The sequence below is a fragment of the Aulonocara sp. 'chitande type north' Nkhata Bay genome, linkage group LG14 (genome assembly GCF_057382095.1).
Source record: "Aulonocara sp. 'chitande type north' Nkhata Bay isolate Kocher_YH1m ecotype deep benthic linkage group LG14, A_spYH_male_GT1.1, whole genome shotgun sequence".
NCBI lineage: Eukaryota > Metazoa > Chordata > Actinopteri > Cichliformes > Cichlidae > Aulonocara > Aulonocara sp. 'chitande type north' Nkhata Bay.
The window spans coordinates 14,351,903-14,373,274 of NC_141357.1; the positions used below are offsets into that span (position 1 = coordinate 14,351,903).

The window sequence follows — 21,372 nt, forward strand, 5'->3', positions numbered from 1 at the left end:
TTCTCATCGGGAATGTCCTGGTGCATCCATGATTCGGTGAAACACATCAGGCTACACTCTCGGTATTCCCTCTGACTCCGTACCAGTGCTGAGAGCTCGTCGATTTTATTCGATAACGATCGCACATTTCCCATTACGATAGACGGCAGACACGGTTTATACCTCCTCCTCGCTTCGAGCCTCCGCTGTCTCCCCGTCTTCTTCTTTCTTCTCTTCTGTCCTTGACCTCTGCATCCCCGATGTGTTTTACTCCAAATTTCAGCTGGTACTTCTGCGGGCCTGGCCAGCGAGCCGGCCGGCATCAGGGCGATCAGCTGATCTCTGGAGTAAACAGTCCGTGAGTGTAGGAGATGTGCTGCGGTCCCGTTCCTTGATAAAAGTAACAGTTCCACGGCCACCAGAAGAACAAAAACTCTCTCAATCCACATGATTGAGTAAAAGATAATGAACGGATGAAAATACAAGTCAGAAAAAAAGAATACGTAAGAAAAAAGAGCTAAACTAAGAGAAAAAGCAGGAGCGACTGTAACAGGCTGCACGCTGGTTGGCGCATACGCACTGGATGTGTAAAAATGGCAGAGTGAGGTAAGAATATGTTTCTTTTATTTTAAAGCAGGCGTTGATATTTTAAATAAATCCTTGGCAAACTGGTAACATTGTTCTATGCATATACCCAATTAAATATAAAATGTGAAGATAATGTTTCAGAAGAAATGGATGTAAAGACTGCTATCCCTTAATAATAACTTATATAGTATTCTACATATTAATTTCAACTCTCTCAGAAGAGCAGGTTTTCTATTACCTGAATGCATTATGAACTTTATGTAGTGAGATACTTCATCAGTGGCCTCAGGGGACAAGTATTAACAAAAACCACAAGGACAACGGTCTATAATAATGATAACGTAGTAGGCGCAATCTACCCCAAGGACCATCTTTCCATGACAAACTTTAGCCACTAATTATACTCTGGAGATAAAATCATAGCCTGGAACAACGTCTAAATATTTCCCTGGCATTGCTGCCTGTGACTGGGATGCTAATAGCCCCTTAAGTAATAATCATAGCAACACGATTAGACCTCCAAACATCAAGGGGGCAGTAATCTTGTTGGCTTAGCGCTAGAACTGCCAAAATGTCCAACCCCCTAGAACCACCAGAAGACGTGGCACCATCCTGTAACTGTAGCATCAGGGGGAATGATATTAATTCTTGTGAAGTGGTTGTTTTCTTGTGGGGTTTTTTCTAAATATGAGTACTAATGAATAAAATAACTATTTAACATTCAGTTTTAGTTTTATGAAGGATTTAGACTATTTCAACATAGATCTTAAAGGTAGGATATTTTTTAGAATCCACCAAAAAAAACAACACAATTAATAACACATCTTAATTTAATACAGCATTTTGGTCATCCAGTCCATACCTCCCCTAGTGTCAAAGTCTTGGAATTATCTTGCCTTTTAATGATCACACGAACAGTGTCTCATGTTCAGCCTACTTCCATCTACGTAATATTTTAAGACTATGTCCTTTTCTTACTCAACGCAGCATCCAAGTTCTGGTTCATGCCCTGGTCTTGACACTTCATGTTTAGATTACTGTAATGCCATTCTCTCTGGTTTCCCAAAAGATCTTCTTAATCGGCTCTGAATTTTACAGATCTCTGCAGCACGGATCATCACCCGCTCTAAGTCTACCGATCATATTACACCTCTTGTCATCCAGTATCACTGACTTTCCATTCTCCTGTGCATCCAGTACAAGCTTCTGCTTCTCACTATCTCTCAAGTCTCCTTCGTTCTCACACCCTTTCCTATGCTCTGCTTTCCACAAGGACAGCTACTCTCCTGACTGCTCCTCATTTCAGAGGGTGCCAGAGACTTCAACCGCTGTACACCTCATCTCTGAGACTTCTGACCACTTTAGCTGTGTTAACTAGACACCGTTTAAATCTCAGCTCAAAGCCGAGCTGTTCACATCAGCATATCAACCATAACCATCTTGTTTTGTACAGCATGTCTAGAGTTAAAATCTTTCTTACTATTATGTTGAATTCCTTGTTCATTTTGTGGGTTTTTTCCCCTTGAGTGTGTTCAAAGATTCCAATTTTTTATTTTTTATTTTTTAAATTATACTTATTTATTATCATTGCAGAGGTGAAACATGAAGGATAATGTTTTGTTTTGGCTGTGCTGAGGTGTAACAAAAAGAAAAGTGTGCTCACTACAACAGATCAGTAACCATGAGGATTTAAATGCAAACCCAGAAGCAAGCCAAAGTTTAAGGTAATTTATTTCACACAAAGAATTTGCTGAGTTACATACAAAACACTCTAGGCTTCTTTTTACAGGGAGCTGGTGAGTAACAATAATGGAAAATATGGTGGCGAGGGGGGAGGCAGGCGAGCTCTCTTTCCAAAGCATGAATCTGAGAGTGAAAACAAGCAGAGAGAATCCAATGCATCCAAATGGGGGTCCAGAGATGCACCACAAGGAAACAAGGAGTCGGAGACAGAGAGGCAAGATAATTATGACAGGAAACACACTAAGGTTAAGGCTGCCATTATCAGTTGCAAGAACTTGGCAAATGATCAGCAGGTGCGTGCAGGTGGAGCAAACAGCAGCTGGTTGGAAAGCCCACAGCAAGGCGGACCTCACCGGATAAGGGAGTTTTGTTCACCTAAGAGAAGGCAGGAGAAAGGGAGAGGGTAAGAGAAGAATGGAGTCTAAAGAAAGGAAGATGAAGGCAACCACTGCCAGGCCATGACATGAACATGTTATTTTCTAAATTTTGAAACCGATCACACAGTTGGCTACAACAACATAAGGAACACATTTTAAGAAAAGAAAAGTGAAAGTCATTAACCTCTGCCTTTTCATTACAGGACCTGCAGCCTGTCTTTTATCCAGTGTCCAGGGGCAGAGCAGATCATACTTTTAATGGGCAATCATAAAGTTCAGTGATCCAGCCCATAAAAACCAACAGCTATACCTGCTTTCAATTTTACCACTTTTAATACAGGGCCTTCTTGTTGTGCACCTACAGATCACTTTCTGTGAATCTGCTGCACTTGCCCCCTGGAAGTTCCATTCAGATCACTTACACGTGTGTGTCTATAAACCTGAGACTTGCACACAAAAAACAAACAAAAAATAACTTCTCTTTGAAACTGATAAAGTTTTATGTTGAACATAATCAGTGGTGATGAGAGCTGGGTTTCCAATTACAACCAAGTCATTGCCATCGTGTGCTGGAACGCAGCGCATTCAAAACGCGCATTTTGTTTTTTTGGCCACATCAACACAATTGTTCCTTTACCATCAGCCCTGCTTGGCAGATTTGGCTCTTACAACTTTGCCCTCTTCTCCAAATTGAAATTCAAGTTGAACGCTCGCTGTTCTGACACACTGGAAGTGATCCAGCACACAGTGCAGATGCTGAAGTGCTCGGGTCAGAACAGGACTTCCAGGGAGTATCATAAAAATGTCAGTGGTGCTACTGGAATGAGCTGCAATATATAGTTTGATGTTAGCGACAGTCATTCCTCAGATAGACTTATGGGTCTTTTAATTAGAGTAGAAGCTCTGTGTTTGCATTGGTTGTTTTAAGTGAAAAAAAAAATTATTCCTATGTTTGTGTTTAGATGTGTTTTCTTCTCAGTTCTGTCTTGCAAACAGATGTTTATCTAAATGAGTTTTCATACAAAATAAAAAATAAAAAAATCTGACAACTAACTTTTGCATACTCACTGTTTCCTTTCACATACAGAAACTTACACACACAGCCACAAACACAGTAAATGATACACAGAGTCAGTCACTTGGCACCCATTGCCAAAGTGGTAAACACAGTCCACTAATTATGGATGTGGTTTGCTGTGGATGTGACACCTGTGTCCCGCCTCTTGTGTCTCTTTGGATTGGACAGCTGTGCTAACACTGACTACTGTGCCAGAGTTCACACACACACACACACACACAAATGCACTGGCCAAGAAAAAGCATGCATACATACAGATTGAAATAAACAGTTGAACGTGAACAGAGATACTTAGAAAAAAAAAAAACCTGGAATATTCAGAATTTCATTTCCTTTATTATGTGCTGGAAAAAGACACAAGTTGAATGGAAGTATTCATGTTAGCTGAATAATAATTTAGACACACAAGCACACATGTGCACTTTTCTCCCTTACCAAGTTTATTGCAGATTAAACTTCTCCAGAACCTTTAGTTATCCATTATTTTGTTTGAAGGCCTTATTGGTTTTGAGCTACAAGTGGGATAACATGCATCTAATCAGCACCACAGTCAAAATAACTTGCTGATCTAGATAAATCCTCTGTGGATTAATTCGGGAGTTCAACAGAACAGTTATAGGTAATATTTCACTTTCTTTCTGTCACTGTACTTGGAACATATTCTAAAGATATTTATTTGTTTGCATAATGCTGAGTGTCTTTCCATTTAATGCTATATTTTACTGGGTATGGCTGTCTGTTTTTGTTGAAAATCATTTGCTTCCACAGAAAATGACAGATGTGAAAATAAAATGTCAAATAAAATGTAGCATAGAGTATATTGTCTCTTAAATTTGAAGTGTTTGACATATAGTTTCCTGTTGCTAGATCCCCACATGCCTATTTAGACAAGAAAAGAATTGCTTTTTGAATTGAATTTGCAAGAGCATTTTTTGTGCCAAGTTATGCTATAATTTCTTATACCAGATGTCTAACTATTCAACAGTACAGTGTTCCCATTGCCTAGGCATGTTGAATCACATTCAAGATGTCACAGGTTTTCATTTGACTGACTGGCATAGCTTTTTCTAACTGCGGGAGTGGAGTTACGCTGAGTTATCTATAGCATTTTCAGGGCCACACAAGCATGGGGGGAAAGGAGAGATACGAAAGAAAAAGAAAGCCATGCACTTATTGAATCCCTGCATGCTCCAGTGGTGCTGTTTTCTGTAACTGAATCTGACCTTTGATGGAGGATATTCATTCATTTCATTGGACAAGAAAGAAAAAAGTGTCAGCGCTATATTTGTTAAATGTCAAAACTACCAATGTGTCCATTACTCACTATGTTTAATTTTCACTTGGGGCAATTACAAGTTTCAAATTATGCACATATTTTAGGCGCCTAAATGAGTATGAGCTGAAAATGTCATTATCTATTTATCAGAGCAACAGAGCAACTCCAGTCATCAAAAAGTGGGGTTATTACATTTTGGATTGATATCTGACATAATGAAATCTTTCCATGTGGTGCAAAGTGAGGTTAGACAAGATTAACTGAAGTAAAGTTTTCTCAAACTGCAGTACTTTTTTCTAGAATAATTTAATTATTATATATTTTTCTGTATCTCAAGTCTTTTTTCTGTATCTCAGAAAAACTGTTGGTCAGCTTTCCACACCCATGACCTGCATATATTCCTTTAAATGAAGAAACAAGAAGAGGCCCAAAGCAGTGAGACAGCAATTAAAGAGTTAAAGGTTACATCACCACCATCATACAGTACACTCAGCAAAACCACACAATGTGCTAAGTTGAACCCGTGTAACGCTCCCATTGAGCATCTTATTCACTTTACAGTGTTTCTGATGAGACCCTTACAAAGTCAGTCTTGAGAGTTAAAGTAAGTGAATGTAATGAAAGATGAATCACATATAAATCTTAAAGGCCTTGAAGCAATCTTCTATTTGATGGTTTTGGTAACTAAAACTTTATTTGCGATTTAGCATGATTTCTCCTTCAGAATAAGGTCAAAGTGGATTCAGAGACCACTGAGGAATATAAACATAAAGAGAAAGTAAATTTCCACTTGAAAAAGTAAACCTGAAGAGGGTGAGAAAACAAAGAAGCAGGCTCAAAATCTGAAAAACAGCACAGGCTAGAAAGTAGTTATTAAAGATAAAAACAAGATTTTTTTTTTAAGAGAGACTGAAGAAAAGGGAACAACTACCTTGAGAATCCAGCAAGTACTTTAACAGTTTGGTCAAAGAGAAGTTTGAATATATATTATAGTATAGTACAGGCGTACTAGACAAGTAAAAAAAAATCCCTGTTTGGCACAGTGTTTGGCAACATAAGTTAACTAAAAGAGCATGCACCTGCACCAGTTTGTGTCCTCACACTCACCTGAAGACATATTTAATCCCTCAAGAGATATAAATCTTTGGCAAAGTCGGGTAGCTATCCCCAAAGTTTTAAAACAGCAACAATGATAAATGATTTAGGAGGCAACACTTCTCTTTTAGGACTACAATAAAGTCCAAGTGTTATTTCCATCAAGCAGTCTGGCTGTAGATTGACAGTCTCCCAACTCCATTTAGCATTATAAAGTACATCACTCTAACGCACACTTTTCCTGACTCAGTCCTTCCATCTGTGTTTTTGTCTCCTCGTCAGGCCTCCTACAGCCTTTACGTCTGCCTTTGCATCTGAACACTTGTCATTTAAAAGATTTTACTAACAGATAAAATGGTAATAAACCAATTAGCAAGTTGTATAGATTTTGCAAGACGGTTGTCTAGAGATTGTGATATTCTGCTGTTGACATCAATAATATTGATTCAATGACACACTGTGCTTTGAGTATAAAAAATTACAGCAGGGCAATCAAAAGTAGACAGACAAAAAAAAGATTGAATGTTCTACTGAAAATGTTATTATCGGTGGTAATCATCAACTGCGCATTAACTGCTTGATGGGGTCAGACAAAAGCAATTGACTGTTCATTTTAAAAACCCTGTCATACAGTCTACATATAGCAGCAGGCCACGTAGGCATATTGAACTCTTCAAAACAATATCTTCATGCTCTACAGGGAGGATGCACATTATTAAGAATCTATTTTATGTACTGGTCTTCCTTATTGAAGCCAGGGACTAACATTTTTTGTTATTGGATTGTCACGGACGTAGAATATCACATGCTGTTTTTCTACCATGAAGTGCAATGTTCATAAACAGACCATGACAAAGTTAAGCAGTTCCCTATTTCTGATCATAAATTATATTTGGATAAATTTTTTGATTCTATATGAAGGCAAAAAGCTGCTGTTTTCTTAATCTTAACCACTATGTTTTAGTGTTGTTCATACTTTTGATTCAGCTTCTGGGGGTGGCAAAATGACTCAGTGACAGCTTGACTTTCCACATATTTGACTATATAAAGGTCTGCTAGGTCATACTAATGTGAATTAACTATAAAGCTTTGCACCCTGCAGTTTCAGGTAAGCACAGGGACTTGTTCACCAAGCCACTGGGTTAGAACTGTGTGTAGGTTCTCCATGTGGGCTCTACTGTATGGCACAGATACTAGTCATAGATAACTAGTATCACGGTCACGATGGGTTTCTTTATAAACCCAGGCCTTATGCTTAAGGCCCTGTGTGCACTCACATAAAAGGGGGTGTTTGATGCGTGATTTGACCCGCCTACTCTAATCAGAGACATTATCAGAAAAACAGGTGATAAGAGATCTGTAAGGATGATAAAAATTAAATGGTAAATGCACTGCTGGTCCTGCAAATAAGACGAGAGTAATTCTACAGACGTTTGCGAATCTTGTGAATCCACGATCATCACATAGGCACACAGAGTGGAAAGAAGAATATTTTCCCAATTTATATTTATTTTACTGTTCAGTGCACTCTTGCTGCTGCTGTTTATTTCTGCTATGACAGCTGCACAGTAGAGCTCTTAGACTACAGATACATTTAAAACATGAAGTGTTATTCAGTGTCTTCTGGTTTATTGTAGGATGTTAATGTACACATATAACTGAAACCTTATGCATTCTTAGCAAGTTTATGTCTCATCAATACTGGAATGAAGATTAAAATAATTTAGAACAATGGCATTGGTGTTCTGTTTCAATAAGATATACCCCAATAACCACCATCATGCTTATAATATTACCCATTTACAGTGCCTCTAAATCCCTTACACACACACTCCCTTTTGGTCTGTGGCTAGACTCCAAATTATTTCTCTGACAGTGACAGCAGGGACAATGGGAGCAGTATGTGGTTTTGTCTAATTTTGGGCCATCCTCCAAAGATGGAGAGCTATTAATTAAAGTGGATCACACTCCCTGGCTGCCTTGGTTTTTACTCATATCTGTACAAATAGCCTGATGCTCTCTTTACGCCTCTTAGCAAACCTGACAAGTTATTACTTTTTTATTTCACTTTGATATTTCAAACAAGGCTGTCATATGCTGGAAAATGGCATTCACTATTCTAGCAACTAAGAAGTAGCTTTCGTATAAATAAGTACTCATAGTGCTTTATTTAGTGCTACCGTGCCCTGAATAATTCTAATCTGATGCAATTAAGAAGAGAGAAAGAAGGGAAAAAACACTGCTAAAAAATATGCCTGTAAAACACCTCATACTTATTTATCATTTTATGCACAATCTAATTATATTTGTGTGGCGTGAATAAGGCACGGCGGGACCACGGAGCAACGTTCAGAGCCAACTTTAATTCACGTCACACCACACACACACACACACACACACACACACCAACCCCTGAGTCCCCGTGTTTTAACACGGCGGGCGTGATTGCGGATGCCGTGCAGGTGCGTCCGCACGGCACCGCAAACCACGCCCCACCACATACCCCCATCGCCCGATTGAGGCCGGGGAGCAATCTGGCCGAACCTACTCCCCCGCGAACTGGGGCGAGACTCGGCCCAAAACATCGGCGCCCCAGCCCAAGCGACGGGGAAGCGTCCATTCTGGTGGCCGCCCGCGCATCCAGCGGCAACGGCGAAGTTGGTCCGGAGGTCGGCCGCGTAGCAAGCGGACACGGCCCCACAGGCATGGCCGTGAGCTCCTGTACCCAGGCGGCTGGGCAGACGTCAGGCGCGCAGAATCGACTGGTGGCAGCGAGGCTGGACTAGCCAGCCCGCCGACCCCCGGCTTAGCGGGGCTGTCCCGCTCCTCTGCCTCCAACTCCGGCTGCGCAGGCTGCCCTGGAGCAGGGACCTCCGTCTCCTCGCACAGCTGCTCCGCCACCGCCTCCGCCACTCCCGTTTGGAGCGGCTCCCCGCACTGCGCCTCCGCCTCCAGCAGGCACAGCCCCTCGTCCACCTCTGGGTGGAGCGACTCCTCTTCCTCCGGCAGGTGTAGACCCTCGCCCGCCTCGTCCTCCGCCTCCGATTGGAGCGGCTCCTCCACCGCTCCCGGCAGGAGCAGCCCTTCACCCGGCTGCTCCTCCTCCTCCGGCAGGCTCGGACCCCCGCGTGACTCGTCCACCACCTCCGGCTGCCGAGGTGCCCCACACGGCTCCTCCACCGCTTCACTGTCCTCGGGACACACTTGTAGGGGTGGCGCCCAGGCCCAGAGCAGCGCCACCAGCTCCCCAATCCTTTCCAGGTGGCGCTCGGACCGGTCCTGTAGCTCTTCCTGCTGGCGACGCACCTCCGCCGCCTGCTCCCGCTGGGCGGCCGCCATTTTGGCCACCCTCCGGGCCAGCTCCTCCATTCCCTGGCTCCGATACGGACCCGCCGTGCTGCCTCCTGGGTTTCGGCACCAATGTGGCGTGAATAAGGCACATAACGTTCAGAGCCAACTTTATTTAATTCACGTCACACCACACCACACACACACACACCAACCCCTGAGTCCCCGTGTTTTAACACGGCGGGCGTGATTGCGGATGCCGTGCAGGTGCGTCCGCACGGCACCGCAAACCACGCCCCACTACAATTTGGTATCGCAGTGCATTTCACCATCTCATTCCCTTTAGCTCCCCTTCTTGAATGAAGTGGATCTGATACTGCGCTCATCCTGCTGTAGGAGAAATCTTGATCAGACGCTAGGCTGTGATTGTCAGCCCAGATTATCTGGCGATGTGGACATTTTGTAAACTGAGCCATCCTGATTACATCACTGTTCAATTTCAGTTTAGATACCCCACTGTCACAATTCACCAATTTGCCCCATGGGGCTTTATAATCCAAATAGCATAGCAACATATGGATGATATTTATAGAATGACATTTACAATGGTTGTGTAGTTTATGATGATTTACACCAAGACAGTAAAGGGAGATTGGAGGGATGATGATTCTGCTACAGGCTGAAGGGTGATTCAGACTCTCAAATCGATGGTGAGTTTAGACATTTATTAACAAGCTGAACTCATGACGACTGATTCCCAGTAGAAATGACAAGGCAAGAATGGCAAATATGTGAAAGAATGTGAAACTCCTCATATGTCTTGAGCTAACATTTCCTTCATCTCTTTTTCATTCTTTGGACAAAGACCTTGAAGGGAGAGTTTACTCTAAAATCAGGGAAATAGTTTCCTACGTGGAACTGCTTATGGCAAAGAATAAGTGAATAATTTCTAGAAGGAGTTGCTAGAAGAATGTGCAGATATTTCTGCAAAACATATCCCCATAATACCTTATTTTATTGTAAAATATTTCTTTAATATTCTTATATTTACATTTGTTTTACCCAACATTGTAAAAACATCACCATATTGGAGAGCCCCCTATTAATGAAACTTCCAGATGCTTCCAGAAATTATTTTTCCCCACAAAAATGTCTTCTCTAATATAGAACCTATATCACTATATATACGCACACACAACTACCATGAAATAATATAGAATGATTTCAGTCAGTCATCATTGCATGCATTGTTACTTGAGTGTGTTTTGCTGATTTTCTTTTTTTTTTTTTTTTTTGGTGTTTACATTTATTTTCACACGTTATTTGGGAGCCAAACTCTTTCTTGCCAAAGGGTTAACCAGCTGTAATAAGGGAGAAACATCTATTGTGGACATGGATCACAAACTTAGGTCTTCTAATTTGTATCCAAGATTACACCTGTGTTTACTTGCTTTGTCTTTATCAGAGAAAGAACAGCTGCTGTAAATGTTTGCCCACACCTCCTCTATTTCTCAGCAAACACAGGATAAGTAAACTGTTTGGCAGATGGCTACATCAAAATTCAGAGCAATGATGTTTCTCTTTTATCAATAGACTTTCACTGCATCGTAGCAGCATTCCAAACTTTTTATGCTACGTTTTGTTTTAAAATGGCTGTAAATTTAAAATTGACTTTGAGTCTGACTGGCATATTTGCTTGCTATGCATGTCGCATGCTTAAATACATGAGTATGAATATTGGAGCCTACTTACATACAAAAGAGATGTGAAGAGAAAAAAATTATTCCTCAGACATGAAATAGATAGATAGATCTTTTTTGATACATGTCTTCTTTGCAAACCAATTTCCTCAAAAGTCAAAGTGATACCAGAGAAAACAGAAAACATTTCCCCTTCAAGTGGTCTTGCATGGATTTATGAGAGGCACAGAGCAATTTACAGCACCACATGACAAAAGGAGAAATGTGTATATATAACCACACAGCTTTACCTGTTTGATGGAGGTGAATGTAAACAGCTTGGATTGTGCATATTCATTCAAGGGACACACACACACACAGAGCAAAGTATTTTTCTGTCTGGCAGACCACTGAGTAGATATCAACTCCCCTTGTTTTATCATCTGTGGTACATCTTGTCTTGAGGCAGTCTCTCCCTCCCTCTCTCTCTCTTTAAAGTTCTGTCGTCATTCCAAGCCGGAATTGTCTGTGGCCGATGGAAGTGCCTCTATCTGATCCAGATCATCGGAATGAGTTTTCTCACTGCAAGTGTTCCTGAGACAATTCCCTGGCCAAAGAATGGAAATAAACCATTGGCTGAAACATCAGATAAGAGAAGAACAATCAGTCATTGTATGTGTGTACACATGCATTTGTGTGTATTTGCGTGCATGCATTTGTTTGCGCCTGCTTGTTCATGCAGCGTTACGTGCAAGTGTCAGTGTGTGTGTAGTTGTTTGTGTGTGATGGAAGACTACAGATCCTATCGGGCTAATACCTCTGTTGGGCCTTTGGCTAGGCATGCATGCTCCATGGTAATTCTGCCCTCCGTATGTTTGTCCTCCCAATAACTGAGGGACTGAAAAAATAACAGGGATAAGAGAAAGCACACACACACAAACACACACTTGGGGGAAGGGAAAGAATATTGACTGGGTGTTATTATTATCGGATGTTGTTGAGTGCAGGTGATCAAGCCCAGAGGTGTCAGTGGGAGTCTAAGCAGATTGTGTTGTGGTTATCTGTGTGTGCTTGTGTTTTATCAGTGCCATAGCAGTGAGGATGTGGATTACACAATCATTATATTCAACTTCTGCCCCTGGACACATGTTTCAAAAACATACACTCAAAGTGCAGATATTTAAACAGATTTCACAGTTGTAAAGTAACAGAATAATTTGATATTGCCATAAGTATTCACTCATCTATGGAAATGATTGAATACAAATATTCTGAAAGAAAACCAAGCACCTAGGCATGCCGACTGCTTCTACAAACTTTTGTGAAAGAATGCGTCGCTCGCAGGTGCTAAGTGAATTCTAGTGAATTCAGTGAATCCTCACTACTAAATATTTCACAGTCAATGTGTTTCAGAACAAAGGGGAAGTGACTGAGAATGACAGCACCTCAGCTATGAAATCTATATATCTATCTCTATAGATATATATCCATATCTCTATAGAGATATATCCATATCTCTATAGATATATATCCATATCTCTATACAGATAGATAGATAGATAGATAGATAGATAGATAGAGATAGGTGTGTGTGTGTGTGTGTGTGTGTGTGTGTGTGTGTGTGTGTGTGTGTGTGTGTGTGTGTGTGTATGTTAACAGAACAAAGGCATTGACAAACCAAAGTGATCCATAACAATTCTTTGCTGTCTGTGTGTAATGTAGGTAAAACTGACTGAACTGATCATTTCTCACAATAAAATAAAGGCTGTGTTCTCTGAACCAGAGGTACCTATTTCAGTCACCCCAGATTGTCACTACAACAGTGCTGTTGTGCTTTTATTAAATGGCAAAGTGGTGGGCATCTTTGTTGGCAAGAAAGATGTAAAAGCAACAGCATATCATTGCATTCTGTTTCCATTTACCCTTTTACTAGACCATCCATTCTCAACTGGTTCTCCTATTTGGGGATATTTTTGCAAGTGTACCTGATTTTTGTATCTGTAGAATTACCACAAGAGGCTTTTGGATGTGCTGCCTCTTCTCCCATCCAGATTGTTCAGAGCTGAATGGATAATGTGTGACTGACATTGCAAATTATGAAATTTGAATTGGAACAGTCATTGCCACCAAGCTCTTATCATGCAGACACAAGAGCAGAGCTACTCCTGAAAAGTGACTCTTAAACAGAAGAGCTCTCAATCTACCCGAAAGCACGTGCAGACATAATATAGGTGCAATTTAGAGAAGCATATCATCGATGTAATTTACTAATCTTACAGCTCCCATTTAACCATTTTCTAAGTGACAGGAGATCAAGCCCACACAATTGTCATGGAAAATATCAGGTCAAGCACTTTTGCTATATTTCAGTTACAAATTTAAACTTCCAAACACCTATTTTTCATCAATTTTCATGACTGTCTATCAAATAAGGGTTAAAGGGGGATGAGGGGCAGAAAAGAAATACATTAATTTTCATTTGTTCAGCCGTCTATCCAACTGCTGTTCAGAAATTTTGTACTTACTCTGTACATCTACATTTCACAAAAGTTTTTGGATAAAGACACTTTTTTGTTTTTGTAGTTTTGCCTCTATACACATCCACAAATGGATTTTAAATGAGACAATCGGGATGTTATTAAAGTGCGCAATTTAGTTTTAGTTCAAAGGGTTTAACAAACTTCTCCCATCAAGTGTTTAGGAAATACATAAAGCATGGACACATTTCCAACTTATAACAACAATACATCCCTTGATAATAGAATGCAGTCATGAAACACAATATTCCAAGTGTGCTTGAGAGTACTGTCAAGGGTCAGTTGGACTTTTAATTGCAGAAGCTTGCAGTCAGTATTTGTGGTGATAGGCGCTGCATCTTAACATATCACATACAGGCATTCTGTATCAGGAGACAGATACAAGATTTGTTGGCTGAAGAAATGAACTATACTGGCAAAAGTATTGGGCCACAATTCTTAATCTTTGAATAGAGGCGTTTTTAATACAGTTGCCACAGGTGGATAAAAATCAAGCATCTGCCTTTAGAAACATCTGTGAAAGAGCCTAAAGAGCCGACTGAAGCATGGCGCTGTAATAGGATGGCACCATTGCAACAAGTCAGTTTATGATGGTTTTTTTCCCTCCTAGATATTTGACAATCAACTCTAAGTAGTATTATTGTTAAGTTGAAGCATTTACTAATCAACTCAGCCAAATAGACCTTGTAAAATTACAGAGCGGGTTGGCCAAGTGATGAGGCGCATAGTGTAAGAAAGTTGCTAATACTCTGCGAGACCTTCAGAAAGACTGGAGAACTACTACTCAAGACACCCTTTTAAAAAAATTACAATGAAATCTGGTTCCTGGGAAGCCAGATTTGAAGAAAACAAAAGGGATGGCTCAAGACTTTTGCAGAGTACTGTATCCCCCAGTTTCAGAAGCTCAAAAGTATCTGGACAAAGTTTTCTACTTGGATGAAAGTCCTTTAGCTGTACATTGACTTGCATTGGGTATGGAGGAGGAATGAGTTATGTTTTGCTGTTTGCACAATGTTCAAATTGCTACCCAAATTAGACAAAGGTTAGTTGGTGACAGTTAGGTGACAGTAACTTGACATATTGGTGGAAAGAGATACAGTTCCATCTATTTTATTGGCTGCTGAAATTGCATTCTTACATTTCCAGTGATGTTTGTGGCCACAAGTCAATGAAGAAGAAAGAAGAACAGTAGTACAAAGTAAACTACTGTGTAAACCAAGTTTTATTCAATTCATCTAACAATGATTTATTTATCAGTGCGGACATTTAAAAAAATGCTAAGTTTTATTGAGATGATCATTTTGTGTTTGGTGCTCAAGCAATTCATAGTTCCATCACTCAAAGTGTCAGGAAAGCAGAATTTGATTCACCAGAAGTCCCGTAATTAGAACTTGTGGCAATAGAGGCCAAACAAATAATAAATAGAGTAGCTCTCTAGATTTATGTATAATGTTTTCTGTCACAGATCAATGCTTTGATTCAAGTGTTCTTTTTAGGGGTCGCCTAAATCATCTGCCTCCATCTCACTCTATCCCCAGCATCCTCCTTTGTCACACCAACGCTTCGCATGTCGTCCTTTACTCCTCTGTGCGGTCTATCTCTTTTTCATCTATCACATTAAATTACCGTCAAATGAAGGCAAAGCTGTCATTTAAATCCGGTATTCATTAGAGCTGTTAAGGCATAATCCAGCGAGTCACCATTCCAATCCAAGAAGCCATGGATTACTGTGGCTAAAAATCAGACAGCTGCTATATCAGGCTACTAGACACAGAGTGTTTTGACAAAACAAAAAAAAAAGAAATAAATTCCACTGCATAGTATGTCATTTTACAATGCATTTTTCTAGTCAGCTGTGGCCAGCTACAGATACAGATGTTGAGATTACCTGCCGTTTGACAAATACAGATGTGTGCGCACAGTAATTCAGACATCAAACTGACAGCTTGACGGTTGAGGTGCTCAACCAACTGTGCTGCTGTCATGGGTTCAGGCCTGGCTGCCTCTATGCAGCATATATGGCTGATGTTTTAAAAAAATGAGGGGGGGGGGGGGGAATCACAAAGCTGTTGCAATTGAAAAGATCTGATCTGTCTCCAGACATGTCTCCCAGAATTGCAGGTTCAATTATCAGAATGTAAGCAACTGTGAAAGACACCTCAAGATGTTCCATGTCAAGGATTTAATTGCTTATATGTTACACTCAATGATCTCTCTCTTTGTGTGTGTGTGTGTGTGTGTGTGTGTGTGTGTGTGTGTGTGTGTGTGTGTGTGTGTGTGTGTGTGTGTGTGTGTGTGTGTGTGTGTGTGTGCAAAAGACGTGACAGGATTTAATTGTTCACTGTGATGCTCTCATCTTCAAGCTGATTTGATTCCACTTCAGCAGTGAATGTGCTTTGATGGAAATTCTGTATGACAGACATGAAAATTAATTTTGTTTCTTTAAAGGTTGGAACAGGTTAGTTTACGTTAATGTACCAAATGTTGCTGAGTCCATTTGAAGTAAACTGTTATTGTATGAAATAATTTTCTTGAGGTGAAAAATGCAATTGAATTGACAGTTGTCCTCTCAAGCAACAAAAAAGGTATTTCTGCCTTGATGATGTCTAGAATGATACGTACTGACAGATTTTATATAATAGGTGCATTCACACTTTAGTAGAATAGTTAAACTCAAGAAAGGTAAACAGCGAAAAGTTCTTTTTTCCTGTGTTGGGATAGTTCATTTTAGCTCAATGTTGGTTGCCTTGTGACTACAGCTGACTTTAGCATTTATAAAAAGCATGTAAACATGGAATTAATAGTTTACCATGAATACCTGATAATCAATAAGTTTATATTAACAAACATAATATAGATTAAAAAAAATTCACCTTTAGTCTGTAGATACTAAATAGTTGACACAGGCAAATGTCAGGTCATGCACCTCCTGTTTCTGGCCATCTCAGATATTACATCGTTATATTTTTGTGCCTACTGTATTGCTAATTTAACATTATTTATGCAATGCTACAACCTACATGTTTTGGAGAAGCTACTTTGGTCTCTCTCATATGTTGTAAGCCAGAAATCCATCAATAGGAAATGGGCTCAAACTCCTAATAAAGACATGCTGCACTGAAGCATTAATACAGTAGTTGAAGTCAAGCTAGCAGTCCTTTACACCAACACACTAAGTTTTTAATATTTATACAAACTATTTATATTTTGAATGTATTTATTGCTTATACAGTCCAAATTTGGAATAGGAAGAAGGTCATTGGTTTAAGTTAGTTGCCATTTTCTCTTTGTGTCTGCATGGGTTCTTTCCAGGTACTCGAGCTTCATCCCACAGTGGAAAGACATACAGCTAGTGAGGTTAGATTAACTGGTCATTCTACATTTCTCACAGGTGTGAATGTGAGTGTGAACTGTTGTTTCTCTGTGTCCTGTGACACAATTATGATCTGTTCGGGGTGTACCCCACCTTTTGCCCTGTGGCAGCTGGGAGAGGCTCCAGCTGTCATGGTGGGGAATGCTGGGGTATTTATGAAACGGACCCAGCTGATATTGCAGCTGATACAAAAAACAGATAAACAAGGCGAGGCAAACAAGGGTGAAACTAAATTGAAACCTAAACTCGAAAAACTATGACTAACTATGAAAACTAAGGCTTGGAAAACTATGGAACTGAACAGAAACATGCAACAACGTAACTATGAAATAAACCAAAAATGAACATGAACCTGAATACTTCAGCCTACTCCTTTTCAAACAAATAATGGAATGATATTTTGTAATGATTGTGAAGGCACATGTTTGAAATGTTTGAAATAAAAATGAACTGAACTGAACTGAACTGAACAGTGGGAAGCAAAACCTCTGACTTGGCGTGACTTGAAATGAACACAAACAGACAACCCAACAAGAAAAAAGGAAAGAGACAGAGGACTTAAATACATAAGAGGGTAATGAGGGAAGTGGAAACACCTGGGGAGACGCAGCTGACACAAATGAACACGACGCTACAGGGAAAGCAAAACTGAATACATTAAACATGGAGACACAACTTTCAAAATAAAACAGGAAGCATGGAGAGACATAGACATGACACCTGAGCTTGACAACGTGGAGACAACACAGACATGAAACACGTGACATATTGGACAGGAAACATGACACAAACCAGGGGGCTTGAATGAAAATAATGGCTAAACTAAAACTCAATTAGACCCTAAATAAGAATAACACAAAAACTTACAATCACAAACTTAACATAAGAAACTCAAAAATACAAAATAACTCAAAACGCTGGGTCATAGACCCAGCCCCTGACACCAGCACCACATGCAGATGAATTAAAAAGAAAAACATATATATATATATATATATATTGAATATATAATCTATTTAAAGTTTGAAAACATGCCAAAATTCTAGATCCACCAAGTAAACATAAAAGTGTCCCTGTTATGTAAGTCCGTCCCTCTCTCTTGGTCTTTTACCATTTCCTCTGCCCCCCCCCCCCCCCCACACACACACACACACACACACATTCCTACCTTGAGGGTGTGTGATGCATGCAGTCAGGCCTGATAAATGGAAGTGTCTAGGAAGAGGAATGAGTTGGTGCCTTGACCTCCCTCCTGGCATGGGCATCCTTCTCCAGACTGCCTTATCACGAGACGAATGGTCACAATGGTACACACATCACTCCCTTAAAAAAGTGCATTTCTAAAGTAGCCCCTCCAAGTATTTAAGTCGTCAACCTAAAAAAAACGTCCAAGATCATACACGAAGGACGTGCAGCTTTCAATGAAAACAACTTTTTCTTTCTTAGCACAGCTGAAAGGTACATTATTAAGTATTCCACTGAATTGCACGTGACTACAAGAGAGTTTTCAGTTACTGCAGCTGAATTGGTTTATACAAATATGATTGACCATTTATGTGCAATAAGACAGTAAAATGTTCATGATCACTGTGGCAGAAACATACTATTTCAATCAAAAACCATTCAACTTTTGAATCTTAAACCAATTACGTGTTAACAACGTCCATATCTGCAGCTTTTGAATGTTATAGTTTCTCATTAATACCAAAAAAATATGTTATATCAAAGAACATTTTATATTCATTTAAAAACCAAGAGACACCAAAATATGCAAAAACAAAAAACAAAAATGTTGTAATTTCTAGAGTGACAGCCGGCTTATGTGTTAAACAGAGGGATGGCAGTGATAGCAGTAGGGTCACTTCTCACAATAATTCATCATTCCAATAGATAAATAAAAAGATGAGTTCACTGAGATGCTGTTCTCGGTTCTGCACGTTGTTAGAGCCACATTTATATGCTCTACACGTACTAAAGTGCGGTCATCTTAAATGAATCAAAATGCCTCGCAACACATTAAAATGACTAAACTGTATGACTTGTTTGTCTTTCATGTGTGTGTACTGAATATCTATCCCCCCCTACCCTCGATTTGAGGACTCGTCCATCTTTGTCAGAATGCTCAGTATGGCACATTAAAAATGTTCCCCCTGGCTAAAACTCAAATTTGGAAAGGTTTCTGTTCTTCTCTGGCCTCATCAGTAAATTGAAGGGGGCCATATGAGACACCATTACGTAAATACTTTGTGTGTCTGTGTGTGTGCGTGTGTGTGTGTGGCTTGTATGGAAGTCTGTAGAATGCTTTACAGACAGAAATGATAAGAGAATGCATTTTGGATTATTGGAAGGAAAACAACAATTATTTTTTCTAATAGTTTTAAGAAGCCTGTCTGATACAACACAAAATTAAATGTAAGTGTTACCTGATTTTTTTTCTTTGAAGATGGGTGTCATCAGCTGGACTGGATACTTTGCCGGAGACAGAAAAAGAAAGAGCAGGGGCTGAAGGGCAGAAAAGGTCCAGTTTAATCTTAGCATCTGATTATGACTGGATAAACATGTAATTAAGGAGAGCTACAATATTATATGTTGTTAGACCTCTGGACCAGTAACTTTTGAAGGAGTCAGATCCTTCTTGCAGTATCAAATCAAATTGCATATCATCTTGCCAAACTTCAAACCATGCGCTTGCATCAGAGCTAGAGTTCTACGAGACCATTCAGCATCCTATGAGAAACTCATATCTGACCACATGAAAATGATATAGGTAGCTACAGTGACTGTGTGCAAGCATGCTGTAAAAATGATAGCTTGACAGGCTGACAGAGGCACACAAATATGAGTTGGAAACTGTATCATTTTACATGACAAATGGCAAAAAGAATTAAAAACAAAAAATAAAGACATGCAGCTGTTGATCATGACTCATACTTACACAACATGAATTGATTTGAAAAATTGAAAAGAATAGTTTTTTCTTTTTATCTATATATTATTTGACAGGAGTATAAAGGGCAACCAAGGGGAACATTAAAAAGAGCGGAGATAAGTTTTGACATGTATTGCCGACATTAAAACAATGCTATGACTGGATTGCATCCACTGTATACACCTCCGAACATACTTTTGCAATTCACTTATCTCTCTTATCCACTCTCTTGGAAACTTTATCTTTTTCTGACTGTTTTTTTTTTCTTGCGATAGCTCAAGGCATGAATTTTTAAGAGCCAAAAAGGCCTTACAGAAATATTCTGTAAAAATCCAATTTCTTTTTGTATTTAAACCAAGCAATGGAAAATGATTGTCAGTAAACAAACATGTTCGATAATTTAATAATTTAAACAAGTTCATTATAACTGTGCTAATACGAGATAGAATTCTTCTGAATGCAGTTTGAGAAAAAAATAGAGGGTTTATTTCTTTTTTAATTTCCTTCGTGCAAAAATAATCTATGAACCGCAGTGCTGCTATGCTGCTGAACTAATGTAGCATTTTAAATCATTTAACATGCCATAATTAAATCCTCCTTCCATTTCATGTTATTTGTCCAGCTGTACCATTAAACCTCAATATTTAATTTGAAATAATGAAAATTTTTCAATTTAAAAGTCAGTTTAAAAATTTAAATTAAAAAACAGTCTACTTTTCCCCTACGTTTTCCATTATCTCTTCTTCCATAGTGGATGGTTCTTGGCAGTGTTGGGATTGAAGTGTTGGTGAAGAATGTGTACGTGTGTACATGCATCCATATAAATAATAATAATACTTTAAAAAATGAGGGGACTAAAAAGAAATCAGAATAGAACAAAGTACTTTCCTGAAACCCTCCCAAATGAAAAACAATTAAGAAAAGAAAACAGTCTACTTTACAGGGTTAGAGGGTGGTTGGTAAGTGATTTTTTGTGTCTGGTGAAAGTTTGCAAGTAGCTGCAGCGAGCAACTTTTGGTCGTGAGGCAATTGCACAAATCTCCCGGTGGGTGGAAACCTTAGTCCAACTCAGACTGACAACATCCCTTCTCAAACAGATTGATAAGGTTCAAAATTAATCACCAGCTAATTTACAAATGGAGACAGGCTGCTAGCACATTGCAATCAGTCAGTCTGTGCCAATGAGAGTAACTTGCCTGCGCCATCAAATGAAGCACATATAACAGTTTGTAGAGACAATTTACTACAATTTCCACTAAATATGAGACTGAAAGGCATTTCTTATTCTAAGCCCATTATGTCTTTGATAGTTGTTGCTAGGAGTGTTTATTATTTGGAATGAGAGGGGGAAATGTTAACAGAACAAGTGCGTAATTGGCTCAGCTGGACAGCTCAAAGCTGTGAGTGCAGTGCCAAAACTTTGGCTCTGT

At 39.6% G+C, this 21,372-nt stretch overlaps 1 protein-coding gene and 1 long non-coding RNA gene across 3 annotated transcripts; both read right to left on the minus strand.

Moving 5' to 3' along the window:
* Nucleotides 1-8,552: 8,552 nt before the first annotated feature.
* Nucleotides 8,553-9,556, minus strand: LOC147314280 (uncharacterized; the record flags this gene model as incomplete). The annotated part of the gene is made up of 1 exon (XM_086262787.1): nucleotides 8,553-9,556. A coding segment is annotated over one exon (876 nt), but the record flags the coding sequence as incomplete, so codon positions are not given.
* A 1,741-nt stretch (nucleotides 9,557-11,297) lies between these two features.
* Nucleotides 11,298-18,298, minus strand: LOC147314281 (uncharacterized). 2 transcript variants are annotated; one of them, XR_015124859.1, is made up of 3 exons: nucleotides 18,182-18,298; nucleotides 11,921-12,001; nucleotides 11,298-11,710 (listed from the first exon to the last, which is right to left on the minus strand). It is a non-coding gene; the product is annotated as an uncharacterized LOC147314281 (long non-coding RNA). The 2 variants fall into 2 exon arrangements; XR_015124858.1 differs by having other exon boundaries at nucleotides 11,298-11,739.
* Nucleotides 18,299-21,372: the final 3,074 nt, after the last annotated feature.